At 41.6% G+C, this 20,003-nt stretch overlaps 1 protein-coding gene across 7 annotated transcripts in view; it reads right to left on the bottom strand.

Moving 5' to 3' along the window:
• The window catches only part of LOC124796349 (DNA primase large subunit-like), a 189,125-nt gene that overhangs the window by 98,024 nt on the left and 71,098 nt on the right, over positions 1–20,003 (bottom strand). For all 7 annotated transcript variants that reach the window (XM_047260495.1, XM_047260496.1, XM_047260497.1 and 4 more), the window contains one exon: positions 9,909–10,178. In XM_047260495.1, the coding sequence (XP_047116451.1) occupies positions 9,909–10,178 (270 nt within the window). The remainder of the gene's footprint in view (positions 1–9,908; positions 10,179–20,003) is intronic.

Below are 20,003 nucleotides of genomic sequence, written 5' to 3'. Positions count from 1 at the left end.
CTAAGTTTTTATTTAATTCAACAGCAATTCTCAGAAAATTATTGTTAAATATTGTACATATATCTGACTTATCAGTAACAGAAAATTTTTTACTACGAACTGAATTTATATCGTTGACCTTGTGCTGCTGACGAGATAATTCCTTCCCAACTGACCATATGTTTTTAATTTTATCCTGTGAATTAGCTATTCTACTTGCATACCACATACTCTTTGCCTTCCTAATAACATTTTAAGCAACTTACAATGCTGTTAGTATTTGGCTACTGTAGCTTGATTGTGATTACTTCTAACATTTTGATATAATTCCCACTTTGTTCTAAATGATATCTCTCATCCCACTAGTCAGCCGCTCAGGCCGCCTTTTACTGCTAGAGTCCTGTTTAGAAAGTTCTAATGTAAAGCAACTCTCAAAGAGCATGAAAATGTATTAAGGAAAGCATTATATTTGTCATTATGTTATCGGCACTATAAACATCCTGCCACTATTGTTTCTTGATGTGTTTTAAAAAAACTCTACTGCCAATGGATTAGCTTCCCTACATGGTTCGTAATTATATGTGACATTTGTTTGAGTACAAAAGCCTTTTAGTGTTAAAAATTTGTGCATCATGGTCTGAAAGGCAATTCACCCTCTTACTCACAGAATGCCCATCTGTAATGAAGAATGAAAAAAAAATATTGCCTATGGCTGTGCTACTGTTCCCTTGCACCCTAATTAGTAAAAACAGTCTGCATCAGATCACATGAGTTTAGGAGATCTACCAACATCCTTTTCCTTGCAAACTCATGTACAAAATTAATACTGAAGTCACCACATATAATTAATTTTTGTACTTCCTGTAAAGTGAACCAAGAACCCTCTCTAGCTTGAGCATAAATGCTCTGAAGTCAGAGTTAGAGGTTTTGTTTCACTAAATTCAACTGCCCCTGTACAACATTCACATATTTGTTCAGTGCAGTGCCATGATACATCTACGGACTCAAACAAAATACTGTTTTTTTTTATGTACATGGACACTCCCCCACTCTGCAAGGAACTCCTTGAAAAACAGCCAGCTAATATGTATATTGTACAGGAAGCCTCTGAATTGTCTAATTATTTAAGTGGTGCTCTGATATACCAGTAATGTCAGAGTCAACATCTACAAGCAGTTCACTAACTTTATCTCTAGTGCCTCTTATATTTTGATGAAATTTGCTAATTCCTTCTCTCCTTGGAAACTTGATGTCCTCTGAAGGTGAGCCCTTAGTCAGAGTGACTCCCTTTAAGCAGGTAACCTATCAGCTGACATCAATCTAAAAAAGGTGCAGCTCTAACACCAACTGCTACAGGGACTTTCCATAAGTGACCCCACCACCACCAGCTACACTGTCACCTATAAGCTTGGCCAGGATCCCCTTCCTATACCTATTGAGATGCAGGCCATGCCTATTTAAACCCAATCTATTGACAGACTCAAATGGCACCACTGAAATGTGACCCATGCCCTCTACCATCAGTGCCTTCTCCAGCCCCATGTTAACACACCTAACAGCTGCATTAAGATGAGCCGATCATGACACTGAAACAGTTGCACAAAATGCACACCAGCGCCACCAGTTTGAGTAGCTATCTTTACCATGTCACCACCTACCTCCCCATCCCTATCAAGACTATTCCCTGCTCCACCCACAATCACTACCTGATCCTCCTTCGTAAAATTCCAACATAACTCCCCTATGTTGTCAGTCACCTGAGCCAATCCTGCACTAGGCTTCAGAATGCTGGTGACCTCGTACTCACTCCAACACTTCCTGCAACTGCTGGTCCACACCTCTACTATGCAAACTACCTAGCAGCAGAACCTTAGACTTTGTAACTGACTTTTTCCTCGTAACAGCTGAGGACTGCTTCATGTTTCCAACACCTACAGCTACAATAGGCTCCTTTCCACTCAACTCTGACAGTTGGTCAAATCTATTGCATATATGCAAAGTACTAGTGTCTGAAAACCACCTCCTCGTAGCTGCCTTCTTGCTAACTGTCAATTCCCATCCCCCAGCAGCCTTCACCCTCCTCAACCTATCTAGTTCCTCCTTTGCGTATTGCAACTGCACCCGAAGGGCACTGATCTTATGTTCCTGCTCCTCTATCAACTTATTTCTCTGCATTCCCAGGAGGGAATCTCACTAGAATGCCCACTGGCTTCCCCACTGCATTCCTCTCCTCCCCACCCCCACCCAATGAAAATATTTTAACAAATCCTACACCATAACCCACTACTCATCAACCAACGATAATGTCACACTTCTCCCTCATGGTAAAATTTTACAGTTACTGAAAAAAACTAAATGTATGCATTACCTAAGTTCAATTATACCAGTAGAACTATTTATAGAACTACCATTGGTTTCAAAATTCTCTCTCCATTGAAAAAGCAATTACTTTCATTAGTACTACTAAATCACAATTAATACCAATACCAACAAAACTACACACAATTTATTAGCGAAAACAAAAAATTCAAGCAGCCACTGGAACACTCAACGAAGTTAAAACAGTGAATGAAACTTTTACTGAACTATGCCTGAACTGTGCCTGACACTCACTGTTCCACAAAGGGATAGATTGCCTCCTAGGCATTTCCGTTGACTGCGGGATGGATGCATCAGCAACATGGTGAGTCACAGCTGTAATGTGATCCACCCAGTCCTGGATGCCGTCACATTGCTCGAAAACAGATAACTGTCTGTAAAGCATCCAGTTAGCCTTTTTGAACAACCATCTTGGTTACTCCCTGTCAAGATCTGCTCCATCAGGCAGACGTATCCAGATAGGGAAATGGTCACTACCATGAAGGCCATCATCCCCTGCCCACTGAGCAGTGTCTGCAAGGGTAGGCGAGCAGAAGGAGAGATCTATGGTTGTAGACGAACCCATAGCAGTGCTAAATTGTGTAGATTGACCCAGTTCAGCAGTATCAGATCTGCTGTGCGTAGCAGACCCTCAAGCACCCGACCCAGAAAGTGGTGTTAGAACCCCATAGCTCATGAGGTGGTAGGTACATACAGCACACTGTGATGTCAACATGGGCCACTGTTCAAACAGCAACCATTTCAAGCGTTGTTGCTAAGGGTATAGGTGAAGAGTGAAAAAGAGTCCTTGACAAACACTGCAACCCCACCTTTTGCTCTGTCAATTTGCTTGAAGTATAGGTGCTTATGGTTTCTCAATGACAAGATGTTTGTCTTTTCTTCCATAAAAATCTTAGTTTTCCTTTATTTTTTTCTGAATTTTTGTCTGCTTACTTCTTCGTGAGGTCCCTGCACCTCACTATCTTATTACTAGCAACAAATTGTTCCATCTTGTCCTTATACCCTGCTGCGAAAACACAACTGAACTTTTCCCTTTATCCACTTGGACAATTATTGCAGTATAGTTGTAAGTTTGTTATTAATTATTTCCATGCCTGCTAGTGTCATCTTGAATACTCCCTACTATTTTGTTTAATTTCTTCCCCCTTTATCTTTCAAAAACTATTAGTCTTCAGGGACACCTCAACATTTAAGAGGAACAGGGTCATTGGCACTTTCTCCCAAGGCCAGTATTGTGTGTGCAGTTACCATTGATTCCTGTTTTGCAGAGATTTTCTCTCTTACATTATATGACAGCCCCTTATTCAGTAATCCACTCCATCAATGAAAACAATTCCTGTCTTATTAACTAACATGGGATAAAATGTAAAGCCACACTTAGGAAATGGTACGCCTTTCTTCTGCACCGACTTAGTACCGATTCTGTAAAGAATATGACATACATATACAGGAGTCCACTACTGACTTAGTCCTGCATGCTGCTTCTAACTACACACACAAGTAAAAATTGCTGCCTTTACGTTCCTCCTTGGAAGATTAAATAGTGTTCCACTTAAGTCTGAGGCAAATGATAAAGAAATGGGTATAATTATACATCTTGCTGCATGAATTGCTTACTTGAATCCAATGAACTGTGGATGAAGCCTGCCCAACAGGCATTACATGCATTGATCAAAAATGATAGTGCATTGAGAATGACTAGTTTCTAGCTGAAATCTAGATCTGCCAATAAAATGTCAAAAGGACGACTGATAGCTAAAACCTATTATTTACGAGTACAATACAAATGTGTACCACATCAATATTTTAGCTAGCTAATTACAGTATATTTCAGGTAATTGCTTAAGTTATGTTTTTCCAATGTTATGTCTGTTTTGGAGCCTTTCCTCTTATAACTAATTTTGTTGACTGGTTCAATTTTGTTTTATAAAACTGGTTAATGGTGGTTACACACCTTTGTGTTCTATATCTAGAGCTACAGTTTCTCTTCCTCCCTTGTGTTTAGAGTGTCCATACTCTTATTTGGTTTCTGTGCTCATGGTGCAAACCTTCCACCTACCATAGCTGTATGCACAACTTTATTTGCACCATGGGTGGTGTGCACTCACACTGGTCTCTCATCTCAGCTGTTTACAGTTTTTGGCTTAGTACAGCCAGAGGAGCAAGATGGTGGTTGCTACTGGGATGCAAAGCAAGTGTCTTTCACATACTGTGCAGTCCTTTTCCTCTTTTTAATATTTGTTAGGTGTTTCATGATTCTGTGGATATTGGTTTTCTAATGGATTTTTTGTTACTTCTTAGACTCCCTGTTTTATAAAACAGGACACAGAACTTTTGGTTCTACAGAGATCATGAGGTTGAAGACAACCTTAGTTCTTTCATGCTCTATGTGAGTAATGACTGGTCATTGGTTCACTGTTACATTTTTAATTCTGAGTAACTGCTAATCCATAGCTGTAACATGTTGTTTCCATTGTTGCAGTGTATGCCAGAAGATTGAATTACATTGTTCCAAAATCAGCTGTAGGCAATAAAATATTATTGGTTCATCAACCATTGCAGTTTTTTTTTAATTTTGTGAAAATTCTAAGCAAGTTTCACTTTAATTACTATTCACCAAATACTATTAAACTATTTAGCTGCTTCCGGTGGTGTGTAACTATAAATGTTGCAGCTTGTTATTAAAAAACACTACTTCTCCATCTTTGAAAAGAGGGAGACTAACTCCCTGGAAGTAAATTAAATCTCTGTTCTAATCGTCGTAGATAACAATATCTTTAAAATAATATGTTAAGGACATGAACCTTGCTATACTGGAGGCGCTAAATAATACTGCGATAACATTTACTGCATAACAGGTGCAAAACATGGCACGGGGCTATAGATAGAGAGACACTGAACAGAACATGCTTTTCTGTCAAAATGGCAATACATGAAGCTTTCAATGACTACCCCTTCAGAATCCTATCGAAAGATCTCACGCAAAATCCAAAGAAATTCTGTTCAAAAGATTCTCAGTGCCACCATAGTCAAGTGTCCAGATTCTTGTGGATGATAGACAAATCAAAATTGAAGGTACCTAAAGCAAAAGTAGAAATGCTGAACTCTTTTTCAATTGATCCTTTACAAAGGAAGTTACAGAATACTGCCCGAGTTTAACTCTTAAACCACTGCAAAGATGAATGATAGGGACATTAGTGTTAGTGGTATTGATAGATACATGAAATTACTAAAATTAAACAAGGCCTGATGGTATGCCTATCAAATTCTATACAGAATTTAAAGCAGAGTTCATTGCCATTTTAACCATAATACAGTATAGAGACATCAAATACATTACTGTGGCCAGTGGTTGGGAAAACTTACAGGTCACACCCTTCTACAAGAAAGATAACATAAATGATTCACAAAACTACCATTCAATCCCTTTGATACCCATCTCTTGTAGAATCATAGCACACATTCTGAGCTCAAACATAATGAGGTACCCAGAACAGAATGACCTTCTCCAAACCAACCAGCACTTGTTACAAATAAGTCGGCCATGTAAAACTAAACTCTCACTTCTTACACAACATCCTGAAAGAATGAATCAAGGAAACCAAGTGCAAGCATTATTTCTTGACTTCAGAAAGCATGTGACTCAGTACCATACCAACATTTATTTGCGAAGGTACAATCATATTGGATATGAAACAAAATTTATGACTACAGTGATGAATTCCTGGTAGGGAGGATGGATAATCATCGACAGATGTAGAAATAATGTCAGATATGCCCCAGGGAAATGTGTTGAACCCTTGCTGTTCATCTTGCATGTTAATGACTTGACAGTCAGTATTAATAGGAACATCAGACTTTTCATAGATTAATTGTAAAATAGTGTAATTTACAATATGCAGAAAAGTAGCATCCTCTGACTAAAATATCATTGAGTCACAATTGGAATCAAATTCATTCAAACACCTGGCTGTAACAGTATGTATGGATATGAAATGGAACTATCACATAAGGTCAGTCTTAGCCAAGGTAGGTGACACATCGGTTAATTGACAGGGTACTGGGAAAATGCAGTCTGTCTACAAAGGAGATTGTTACCATACACTTGTGCAGCCTATTTAGGAATGTTGCTTACGTATGGGGTATCCTTACAAAATATGACTAATTGGGGGCTATATTTTTTCAATGAAGGACAGTACTTATGGCCTTTGACTTATTGGGGAGCATCACAGAAATGGTGATTATATATATATAATGTCTGCTTGTGCCTGTGTCTGTGTATGTGCGGATGGATGTGTGTGTGTGTGTGTGTGTGTGTGTGTGTGTGTGTGTGTGCGGATGGATGTGTGTGTGTGTGTGTGTGTGTGTGTGTGTGTGTGTGTGTGTGTGTGCGAGCGAGAGTGTATACCTGTCCTTTTTTTCCCCCTAAGGTAAGTCTTTCCGCCCCCGGGATTGGAATGACTCCTTACCCTCTCCCTCAAAACCCACATCCTTCCCTCTTTCCCTCTCCTTCCCTCTTTCCTGACGAAGCAACCATTGGTTGCAAAAGCTAGAATTTTGTGTGTATGTATGTGTTTGTTTGTGTTTCTATCGACCTGCCAGCACTTCCGTATATATACTTTGGCAGGCACCTGAAGATGGGCACCAGTCATCCTGCAAAAACATATTATCAAATTTTCAAGAAGTAGTAGTATCAGGGGAAGAATCTGGAACCTTATTTCAGCCCCCAAAGTATCAATCCTGTATAGGCCACAAAGACATAAATAGACTAATTAAAGGGTGCACAGAGGCATTTAGGCAGGCATTCTACTTGTGCTCCACAAATGGTTGGAACGGGAAGAAACCCTACATAAAGTATCCTCTGCCACACTGTGGTTCACACTGTAGTTTGCAGAGTATGTATGCTGATGTAGATGAAAGACAGCACGATATGTAGCAAAAGACCTGAGCCACACTTTCCTATCACTGATGAACTACTCACAATATACATATATATTAATGAATATGATGGCATTAAATTTTCCTTGAGACCTTATAACCACAAAAATTTTGGTTTTGTTGTGGCTTTTAGGTTTAAGTAACCAGATGATGGTGCACAATCAGCATTTTGCAGAATAGAGAGTTGTGTTGGTTTACCTCAACAGCCCTCCATACCATCACTATGCAGCATGCATCAAGATTAGATTTCAGTCACTCTTACTATTCAGACAGTTAAACCACAATCCTCATTTTCCAAAAAACACAAAGTTCCACCCTAACACTTAACAGTCTCCTCTTTTGAGCCTTCATGTTCTCTGACCATGATCCCACTCCTAGCCGATTAGGTTCCCTGAGATGCCCACCATTTAGTGGCACTGAAGAGGTATGTGTAGCTTACTTCGGATGTTATGAACACACTGCATTACAGTTCAAGAAAAAATAAATTTGGGAACTGAGTTGTGGTTCACTGTGTGAGAATCTCACTGGCAAATATAAATTTTGGTGTAATGTGTAATAAAAAAATAGCTTACATAATAACATATTCACTGTTAGTTCATTTTGCACAAATGATACCCATTTATCAACTACCTACAAGGTCTTAGCTGAAACAAGGAATGTCACTCTAAGTGAAGATAAAATTGGACATAAAAATTATTTCACAACACATGATTTTTCAAGTGCTTTTAGTGAGTGACATAAATAAGCATTCATTGATGAGAAAATACGAATTATCAGACCTTATGGTGTTAATGTACCATATTAGATGGTCAATTTCTTTAACTTTTCTTAACAACAAGAAATCATGTGTAGGATTACTACATTTCACAATGGTTATTAATTTTTCTGTAGTCGAATGAAATCTGCAAGCAAAGAAACATCCTTTCAAGTGGTATAGCACAGCATTCAGTCATTCTTTTCTTGCAGGTTTTATTCGGCAAATCTAGATTTCGGCTAGTGCTTAGCGATTATCAATGTACCATTTCATTTCATAGTATCAGTGCATGTTCTATTACGTCAGCCCCTTGTTCAGGCTTCTGTCACTGTTCCTTCAAGTTGAGTCTTTAACGAACTGAGACAGAACAACGGGGGCTGATGTACTAGAACACACACGATACTATGAAATGGTACATTGATAATCGCTAAGGACTAGCCGAATCTAGATTTGCCAAATAAAACCTGCAAGAAAAGGATGACTGATTTCTGTGCTCTACCATTTGAAAGTCGTATCACAGTCGTTGACTGCACTCATCACATTCTTAATGGAAGGTAACTTGACAAAGAAACATCATTTGAAAAACTACTACTAATGAGTTACAAATAACAGATTATACAATATCAATATAATAGAGGGAAACATTCCACGTGGGAAAAATTATATATAAAAATAAAGATGAGGTGACTTACCGAACGAAAGTGTTGGCAGGTCAATAGACACACAAACAAACACAAACAAACATACACACAAAATTCAAGCTTTCGCAACAAACTGTTGCCTCATCAGGAAAGAGGGAAGGAGAGGGGAAGACGAAAGGAAGTGGGTTTTAAGGGAGAGGGTAAGGAGTCATTCCAATCCCGGGAGCGGAAAGACTTACCTTAGGGGGAAAAAAGGACAGGTATACACTCGCACTCACGCACATATCCATCCACACATACAGACACAAGCAGACATGCATGCAGCAGTAGCTTTCTGCAAATATTCTCTCTTCCAAAAGGAAACAGCATGTTCAATAGGCATGCCTATGTCTTTGAGAAATAGGCTTAATGTACGGCGAGGTTCATGTGAAAGACGATGGCGCTCACGGAGTGTCTTGTAGAGGTGCATCTTACAAAAAGGAATAATTTTTTAAATCTTGAATACTGTTCACATTAAAGAAAGTAAACAAACTACATAACTTAATAAACCAGTAGACACACACACACACACACACACACACACACACACACACACACACACGTCTGCTTGTGTCTGTATGTGTGGATGGATATGTGTGTGAGTGCGAGTGTATACCTGTCCTTTTTTCCCCCTAAGGTAAGTCTTTCCGCTCCCGGGATTGGAATGACTCCTTACCCTCTCCCTTAAAACCCACTTCCTTTCGTCTTCCCCTCTCCTTCCCTCTTTCCTGATGAGGCAACAGTTTGTTGCGAAAGCTTGAATTTTGTGTGTATGTTTGTGTTTGTTTGTGTGTCTATTGACCTGCCAGCACTTTCGTTCGGTAAGTCACCTCATCTTTGTTTTTATATATAAAGATTATACAATATTTCATAAGCATACTCAGTGGTTTGTACCTCTGACTGTAGACAGTTACATACATGTGCAGAATTGGGTGATATGGAGAAACACACAAAAATGAAGAAGAAAACTGAATTTGCTGAAATGTATGTACTGTATAAACACAACACAAATACTTTTGTACTTTTAACACCTCATAAATAAGCCAATTGTTTTCACAGTTATGCTGTATTTGGGCAAATCTACATCCAAATTAAAATCAGAGGAAAAATTAGTAACAAATTTAACTAGCACTTCTTCATTCTTAATTCTTGTTATCTGCTTGAAAATTCATACATACCTGTATAATCTTACATGACTGTGCTCTGTAATTGATACGACTGCCTTCTAAACCATACATATGGCGTATACTATACACTAGTTTCCGCATGTCTTTTTGCCAGGAATGCTGGCAACTGCATGCAGCAGTAGCTTTCTGCGAATATTCTCTCTTCCAAAAGGAAACAGCATGTTCAATAGGCATGCCTATGTCTTTGAGAAATAGGCTTAATGTACGGCGAGGTTCATGTGAAAGACGATGGCGCTCACGGAGTGTCTTGTAGAGGTGCATCTTACAAAAAGGAATAATTTTTTAAATCTTGAATACTGTTCACATTAAAGAAAGTAAACAAACTACATAACTTAATAAACCAGTAGACACACACACACACACACACACACACACACACACACACACACACACACGGAATACAATGGTAAAATGTTGTCACACAAAGGACATCCACAAGTTACAAATTTCAAATAGTTCTCTGTAAATTTTTTACTTAGTTCTTCAACAATGCCAAGCACCTCTTCATAGCTCTCTTTTCTTAGGTATTGCAACCTCTGATTTTAAGAAAGGATGTTTGTCATCTTACTTAGGCAGGTGAGTTTGACACTGCTTCAAAAGTAGTAGTAGTTCTACAGTTAAATAACTGCAGACTTTTTTGGTATGGTTAACTGCAATAAGATTCAAGCTACGCAGCAACAGAAAAATTGTGCAACTTATGTTTATTATTTTGTACCTAGTGGCATAAAAATGATTGTGTGCACTATGAACTCTTTCCATTGCAGCTGGCATTTTTGCCAACAAGTGAGACACTTTCCGGATGCAGTATAAAAAATTCACCAAAAATCTGTATCAGTATCAGCCCTACATGATAACGTACTCTGCTGATTTCACAAATAACTATCCAGGAGTTTGGGCAGTCATTCCTCATGCACTTATTCACCTGATCTTGTGCCCTCAGATTTTATCTTTCCTGTTCCTTATTAAACAATCAAGAAAATTCTTTTCTGCACAAAAACGCACTTCAAACCTAGTTGGATGGTATTTTTAACTCTGAACAAATATGTATAATCAGAATTGTGTGGGCACTACACTGCCTAGCTGCTTTGAATGACATTAATGGTAGAGCATGGCCATAACTCAGTGACAGGATACTCCAGCTCCAGTTTTGGAAGTCCATTGCCCAAATTCACTAGATATTTACTTGTAATTCTGATGGAAGTATTTCGAAAAATTCTTGCATAATAAGTAACAATAAGGTAGAAAATTTAATTTTTCAACTACAATAAAGTTATTTTATGAGTAAATTACAATTTCTCCCTCTTTTACTTTGTATGGGCTCTGCCACTTTCTGCTTTAGCTACTACTGCAGCAATAAGAGACTGTTCATGTTACTGATGCCTCACTAGCTGCATACTATTGCAACTGTAGCCATAGATTCAAATCTCACTTGAAAAGTACATTTAAAGTCAGACATTTTTCCTTCCCGTCTACTGTAATCTGAAACGACCATAACAAAATAAACAATAAAATCCTAAGAAATCCTCGAGTTCATACTGCAGTGCTGTGAAGATAAAAGCAGCTGTTGGAGTTTGCCAAAGTTCACTAATTATTGCTGTATTAGTATTTACTTATTCATTCATTCATAGGTTGTTTATTTGCACTGTTTTTTTTAATGGTGGAGCTGGAAGAATGGAAAAATTGGGTGTTCACCACACAGAATTTACCTTAAGCACTGATCTTCAGGATAAAAGCAGAATACCCAGTCAGAAAAGCTAACAGGAAGCCAGTGAAGTAGGTATAAACCTGTGTTCAACTTCATAATTTGTGAGACATCCACAGTGGTGTGGGGAGTGGAGGGAGAGTATGGATGTGAACAATGGTGGTGTTGCTTCCACAATGAGATGAAAGAAATTAAGACGTTGGCAGAAAGCTACAATCCTACGGCATTTTGCTGCAATGAAATGGCATCTAATGAGTCTGGGTGGTGTGTAGGTGTTGATGCTATCCATACACTGTTGAGCAATTCTTTCAGAGGCAGAAATTAAGTTTGAGCTATAATCGACTCACAATGACCACTGTTAAAATAAAGCAGTGGTAGTTTGGTTACAAGGATGAGGAGCATACAGATATTATTTGCAAAATACTGGACCTGCATCTACATCTACACCTATATCTACATCGATACTCCGCAAGCCACTGTACGGAGCATGTTGGAGGGTACTGTGTACTACTACTTGTCATTTCCTTTCCTGTTCCACTCACAACTAGAGTGAGGGAAAAACAACTGTCTGTTGCCTCCATAGGAGCCCTGATGTCTCTTATCTTACCTTCATGGTCCTTACACGCAATGTATGTTGGAAGCAATAGAATTGTTCTGCAGTCAGCTTCAAATGCCAGTTCTCTAAATTTGCTCAAAAGTGTTTCTTGAAAAGAATGTTGCCTTCCCTCCAGGGATTCCCATTTGCGTTTCCTGAAGCATCTCCATACACTCGTATGTTGTTTGAACCTACGAGTAACAAATATAGCAGCCTGCCTCTGAATTGCTTTGATGTCTTCCTTTAATCGAACCTGGTACGGATTCCAAACACTCTTGCAGTACTCAAGAACAGATCTCACTAGAGTCCTATATCAATCTCCTTTACAGGTGAACCACTCTTTCCTAAGATTCTCCAAATGAACTGAAGTCGACCATTTGCCTTTCCTAACACAGTTCTCACATGCTCGTTCCATCTCATACTCCTTTGCAACATTTCACCCGGATATTTACACAACTTGACACTTGTACTAGTGTACGTGAACATTTCAGGTTTGATCTTCCTTCTCATCCGCATTAACTTACATTTTTCCACATTTAACCATCAGCCTACAGATTACTGCCCACCCTGTCAGCCAAATCATTTGGGTATATAGAGAACAACAGCATCACACTTTCCTGGGGAACTCCTGAGGATACCCTTGTCCCTGATGAATACTCACAATCGAGGACAATGTACTGGGTTTTATTACTTAAGAAGTCTTCGAGCCATGCACATATCTGTGAACTTATTCCATATCCTTGTACCTTCGCTCAACCGCACAGCATTCCAAAGCTTTCCCCTTATCCCGCCTACTTCTTAGTCAACATTTGGACTTCGACGCTGACCCCAAAGCATGATTTCAGATGTGTCCAATGCTGAAGACACTGTGCTGTCTTGGCAAGAATGGCTGCCAAAGCCTTGGAAACGGGCTTGAGCAAATTATGATCCATGAGTAAGGTGAATTTGCACTTTCAGGCATAGTCGTGGAATTTTTTTCCCAAAAACTTTTTCTAGAACTTCTTGTTCAATTTGACTAAATTCCATTGAGCAGAATTTCGTGTCTTTGATATGAATGCAGTTGGGCAGGTTACTCCATTTTATCACATGGGAAAGCCCCACCCCTGTGCCATAATCCGAAGCATCAGCTGCTAACATGACCTGATGGATGGCGTGGTAAGATGTGAGAGAGGTTGTTTGAAGGAGGATTCTTTGAGTACCAGATTGGTTTATCGCATGCTGAAGACCATTTCCAATGCACGAGTTTGTGAAGCTATTGATGCAGGTGTTCCACAGTTGCTGCAGCACGTGGGATAAAACGACAGTAACAATTTAGTTGTCCCAGGATGGACATGGACTTGTCCTTGGGTGCAGGTAATTTCTGTATCACCTCTACATGCTGTGATGCAGAATGGATCCTGAGGTGCTAAATATGTAGCCTAAGTATTCAACATGCTGCACACTTATCTTCGTTTGTCTTGTATGGAGAACCTGTGATGATGACAGCATCCATAATGTGGTTTATCTGCTCGTGAATGAAGAATAGAATGCTCAAACCCTGACAAGAGGTGTTCTAGGTTCTTACTGAAGCCCGTGGTAGCTGCGCCAGTGACCAAAATACACACATCAAAAAAAGTTTTGCATCAACTCGGTTCCGAGAGTTCCAGAACATGTACAGAAAATTGGAATAGAGATCAACATAAACATCATTTCTGCCCTTTTTATTGCTCATGAAAGCCACACATTGCATGTTGTACCACCATACAGCGAGACCTTCAGAGGTGGTGATCCAGACTGCTGTACACACTGGTACCCAGTAGCACGTCCTATTACATTGATGCATGGCTGTATTTGTTGTGGCATACTATCCATAAGTTCATCAAGGCACTGTTGGTCCAGATTACCCACTCCTCAACGGCAATTCGGTGTAGATCCTTCAGAGTGGTTGGTGGGTCACATCCACATCATCCATAAACAGCCTTTTTCAATGTATTTCAGGCATGTTCGATAGGATTCATGTCTGGAGAACATACTGGATACTCTAGTCAAGCGATGTCATTATCCTGAAGGAAGTCACTCACAACATGTACATGATGGGGATGTGAACTGTCATCCATGAAGACGAATGCCTTGCCAATATGCTACCAATATGGTTGCACTATCGGTTGGAAGATGGCATTCACATATTGTACAACCATTACGGCACCTTCCATGACCACCAGCAGCATATGTCAGCCCTCACATAATGCCACTCCAAAACAGCAGGGAACCTCCACCTTGCTGCACTCACTGGACAGTGTGTCTAAGGTGTTCAGCCTGACCGGGTTGCCTCCAAACACGTCTCTGACGATTGTCTGATTGAAGACATATGCAACACTCATCAGTGAAGAGAACATGATGCCAGTGCTGAGCGGTCCATTAGGCATGTTGTTGGGCCCATCTGTACCGCGGTGCATGGTGTCGTGCTTGCAAAGATGGACCTCACCACGGACGTCTGGAGTGAAGTTGCACATCATGCAGCCTATTGTACACAGTTTGAGTCATAATACGACGTCCCGTGGCTGCATGAAAAGCATTGTTCAACCTGGTGGCACTGCTGTCAGGGTTCCCCTGAACCATAATCCATAGGTAGCAGTCATCCGCTGCAGCAGTAACCCATGGGTGGCCTGAGCGAGGCATGTCATCGACAGTTCCTGTGTCTCTCTATCTCCTCCATGTCCGAACAACATTGCTTTGGTTCACTCAGAGATGCCTCGACACTTCCCTTGTTGAGAGCCCTTCCTGGCACAAAGTAACAATGCGGATGTGATCGAACCGCAGTATTGACTGTCTAGGCATGGCCGAACTACAGGCAACATGAGCCGTGTACCTCCCTCCTGGTGGTGTGACTGGAACTGATCGGCTGTCGGACCCCTCCATCTAATGATGCTCCTTATGTATTGTTGTTTACATCTTTGGGCGGGTTTAGTCACATCTCTGAACAGTCAAAGGGACTATGTCTGTGATACAATAACCACAGTCAACGTCAATCTTTAGGAGTTCTGGGAACCGGGGTGATGCAAAACTTTTTTTTAATGTGTGTATCTTCAAGATAATTCACCATACTTGGATTATGGCACAGGGGTGGGGCTTTCACACGTGATAAAATGGAGTAATATGCCCAACTGCATTCATATCAAAGACACGAAATTCTGCTCAATGGAACTATAGACAAATTTAACAAGCAGTTCTAGAAAAAGTTTTTGGGAAAAAATTCCACAAATATGCCTGAAGGTGCAAATTCACCTTACTCATGGATCGTAAGCTGCTCCAGCCCTCTTCCAAAGCTTTGGCAGCCATTCTTGCCAAGACAGCATGGTGTCTTCAGCATTGGACGCTGTTTTCATCAGCTTATTCCTATGACATCCAGTTTTGCTCAACCACACAGCATTCCAAAGCTTTCCCCTTATCTCACCTACTTCTTGGTCAACATCTGGACTTCGATGCTGACCCCAAGGCGTGATTTCAGATGACTCTGCCACCAAGGAAGCCATGGCCAACCTTCTGCTGGACATCCACCTTGCAAACACCATATTGTATCCGACTCAGTACTGTAGGAGGTCATCCGGTACACCAACAGGGCCTGGGCTTCCTAGCTGCAATAGCATGAGCATTTGGTCATACAAGGCACTGTCCTCCTACATAACCGTACAGGGTGCACCAGGGACCTCATCCCACACACTCTTCACGAGCAGGCTCTCGATTTGCTGCACCAAAGAGCAGGGGAGGAGGGGTTGCTCATGAAACGACTGGTAAGACATCCCATATACTGGCAAGGTATAAACAATGATTTTTCTCTATGATCAATGCATGCTCCACTTGCCAACGCAAACAAACTGGCCCACCCCAGTGCAATTTCCTGTGGCCTACTATTCCAGCCCCACAGTACTGTACTCATCTCGACTTTGACAGCCCTATTCCAGGAGCCACTTGGTCACTGCAATAGATGCATGTACTGGATTGCATTTTGTGATAAAAATGCCCTCTATGTCTTTGGCCCAGACTATCTGAGCACTGCCTAAGATTTTTGCCCTCAAGGGGCTTCCTGAGTCCTTTGTTACAGACAATAATGGATCACAATTTACCTCTGCCAAATTTAAGACCTTTTGCCAAACTAATGGCATTTCTAATCCACACTGCGTCATTCCACCCAATATTGAATGGTTTGGCAGAAAGCTTTCTCTGCACCTTTCATACCCAATTGGCTAAGTCCCGTCATCACCACCACCACCCACTGGAGTATGTGGTTCCCTTTACTTGGCATCATACCGGCATATACCCAAGACTATTCTCCCCCAGCAAAGAAGCTCTATGGCCAACAACACTGCTCCCAAGTTTCTATTCTTCAACCACAAGCATATAAACCACACCCTGGCTGCTGCCGTCACCACATGTTCTCCATGCAAGACCAAGCCCAGCGAGGATCTTCTTACGTTCTCATAGGATGAGTCCCACTGGTTACCTTTGACAACCTCCTCAGCACAGACACGTTGAATGTAGAATTCCTGGATGGCATTCGGGGCCAAAAGCGTATTAACCAGACACGCCCCCACGGAGAGCCCAGTCCACCACATGTTTGCCTAACACAGCTTTCTGAAGGCAGGAAGTTGGTGAACTACCTTTGGGAACCCACCACAGGACATCGCACCACAGGACAACAGGTCACAGATGTTCTTAGCCGTCCATTCTGATTGATATGGATCCCAGACCTGCCACCTCGCCTTGTCGCTCCACCACCCCACCCCCTCCTCCCTCAGAGACCTTTCTGCCTCCAAGGAGCTTTCCCCTCATAAAATATGCTTTTAAATCCTTAAACTTGCCATCTAGTCATTCCTATTTAGCCATTTTGCACTTCTTATAAATCTCATTTTTTAGACATTTGTATCCTCTCTTTCATGCTCATCTGCAGAATTTTTATATTCTCTGCTTTCATCAATTACATTCAATATCCCCTGTGATACCAAAGGATTTCTACTAGCCCTTGTTTTATTACCTATTCAGCTCTCTGCTGCTTTCACTATTTCATCTCTCAAAGCTGCCCATTCAACTACCGTATTCCTTTCCTCTGTTCTAGTCAATAGTTGCCTAATCCTCCCTCTAAGGCTCTCAATAATCCCCTACAAAGGTTGGTCATCAGTACCTTTTTGATGGAACACACAGGCCTGCGTGACTGTGCATCAGAGATGTCCTACTGTGCAAAACCAAGGAGAAGAAAACCCCATGGTCTATGAGAGGTCAACGAAGGCTAGGTAAGGGACAAAAATAGAAGAAAGGGGTGATGTAGGAAGAAAGGCAGGTGAGATGCCCTATCTTGAGAGCAGCCGGAAACCCCAGAAAGCAGAATGATGGGACATACAACCGCCAATCCCCAGCCACTTACCACATGTACCCCACTCAGAAATGGCCTAGAGAAGATTAGCAACATGGACAGGGCAAGAGAAGCACAGATACACATAAGACGAACAGTCCATGTGAGAGGGGGAAAACAAAGAGTAAAAGAGCAGGTAGTGTGGGTTGGAGTGAACCACCAAGCCCAGACAGCCACAGCCCTGTCTGGGCACAGGAGACAACAGAGTGTTCTGCCAACCCCTTAAGGGGCCGGTAAGATTAAGTGACTTGCTTTTAAAGAAAGTGGTAAAAGCTTTCTTCTCGAATAAACTGTAAAACTAAGTCAGCTGCTGGGGCATTGTCGACTAATACCAGAGGTAGCGAGTCAGGGAGATTAAGCGTCTGCCAAAGGGCAGCTAGATTGGGACAGTCCAGCAAAATGTAGGCAACCATCAAACGGAAACCACAACGACAGTGGGGTGGGTCCTCATGACAGAGGAGATTATCATGAGTCAGCCAAATATGGCTGATGCGGAGCCGGTAAAGGACAGTAGGGTCCTTGCAAGAGGCCTGCATGGAGAACCTTCACAGATTTGTAGCCTTCTTTATCACCTACAGTTTGTTTGGTGAAGTCAGAATGAGCCACTCCGCATCCCAGACCCCTAAAACTTGATGGTGTAACACCGATCGGAGGCCTATTTCCAGAACACTTATCTCGAGAGTTGGCTTACTGGTAGCTGGTTCAGCTAATCTATCAGCGAGTTCATTCCTCTGGATCCCAACATTGCCTGGGGTCCAAACAAAGGTCACTGAGTACCCATGTTATTCAAGGGCATGCAGGAAATCCTGAATAGCCACAACCAAGGGATGGCAAGGGTAACACTGGCTGAGAGCTTGCAAATTGCTCAAGGAGTCACTGGAGGTGAGAACAGACTCACTGGTGCAGGAACAGATATGCTCAAGAGCATGAGAGAGGGCTACCAATTCCGCAGTGAAAACAGTACAGGTATACGGCAAGGAGCACAGTTCAGTATGTCCTGCATGAGTAAAAGCAAAGCCTATGTGATCAACAATGACTGAGCCATGAGTACATACTAATTCAGAACCCCAGGATGTGCCAAGAATGGGGAAAAAATTGGTGGCAGAGAGCCTTCAGCTGAAACCAGTCTTTTGGACCTTGTGACAGGTCAACACAAAGCTGTGGCTGAGGGATGCAAAATGGAGGTGTATGTGAGTGGGCCTGCAGGAGAGGTAGTAGAGGAAACAGTAGAGTTCAGAGAGGAGGGGCTGGATGCGGATTGCAGTCATTATTCCTGATCTTTATCACCATTGTGAGAGATGGATTTCCGTGTTCGGAAAGAGGAGACAGTAGTTTGAATGCTTAGGAGAGCTGCAAGCATGTATAGCATAATAGACGAGCTGTTGTTGGCGCTGATCTGCCATGGAGGGACTGCATCATCAACGAGTAAGCTGTTCAAAGGGCTAGTTCGAAAGGCACCTGTCACAAGCTGAATCTCGTAATGGTAAATTGGATCCAGTATCTGCAATGCTGAGGGTGATGCCGATTCATATGCCAGACTCCCATAATCCAGACAGGACTGCATCAGGACTTTGTAAAGCTGCAGAAGGATAGTGCGATCTGCACCACAACTGGTATTACTCAGGCAGTAAAGTGTATTAAGATGCAGCTAGCACTTTCACTTAAGCTGGCGAAGGTGGGGAATCCAAGTCAAACGAGCATCAAAGACCAGTCCTAAAAAGCAGTAAGTCCCTACCACTTTGAATAGTTGATCGTTGAGATAAAGTTCTGGTTGAGGGTGAATGGTATGATATCGACAGAAATGCACGACATGAATCTTGGTGGCCAAAAACTGAGAACCATGGCTGAGGGTCCATGACTGCGCCTTTCATATGGTACCTTGCAGTCAACGTTCAGCGATGCCTACACTAGAGGAGAAATAGCAGAGGCAAAAGTCGTCAGCATACAGGGATGGTTATACTGAGAGCACCACAGCTGCTGTTAGAGCTTTGATGGCTAATAGAAGGAGAGCCCTGCAGGACCCCATTCTCTTGAATGTGGGGGGTATTGTGGGAAGCATCAACTCGAACCCGGAACGTATGGTGCAACAGGAAGCTGTGGATAAAAATTGGGAGCGGAGCACATAGATCCCATTCGTGTACGGTGGCCAGTATGTGGTGTCACTGTGTGATTAAGAAAGACAGCTATAAGGTGTAAAGTGCTAACATTGGGAAAAGCTGTTCAGATGGTGGTCTCCAGGTAAACCAGATTATCAGTATGGAATGGCCTTTGCAAAAACTACCCTGGGACTGAACCAGAAGACCCTGAGACTTAAGGAGCCAACACAGCTACCAGCTCACCATGCATTCAAGCAACTTACAGAGAACACTGGTGAGACATACTGAGTGATAACTGTCCATCTCT

Source organism: Schistocerca piceifrons, chromosome 4 (genome assembly GCF_021461385.2).
Source record: "Schistocerca piceifrons isolate TAMUIC-IGC-003096 chromosome 4, iqSchPice1.1, whole genome shotgun sequence".
NCBI classification, from domain to species: Eukaryota; Metazoa; Arthropoda; class Insecta; order Orthoptera; family Acrididae; genus Schistocerca; species Schistocerca piceifrons.
This window is presented reverse-complemented; position numbering and strand designations above follow the sequence as displayed.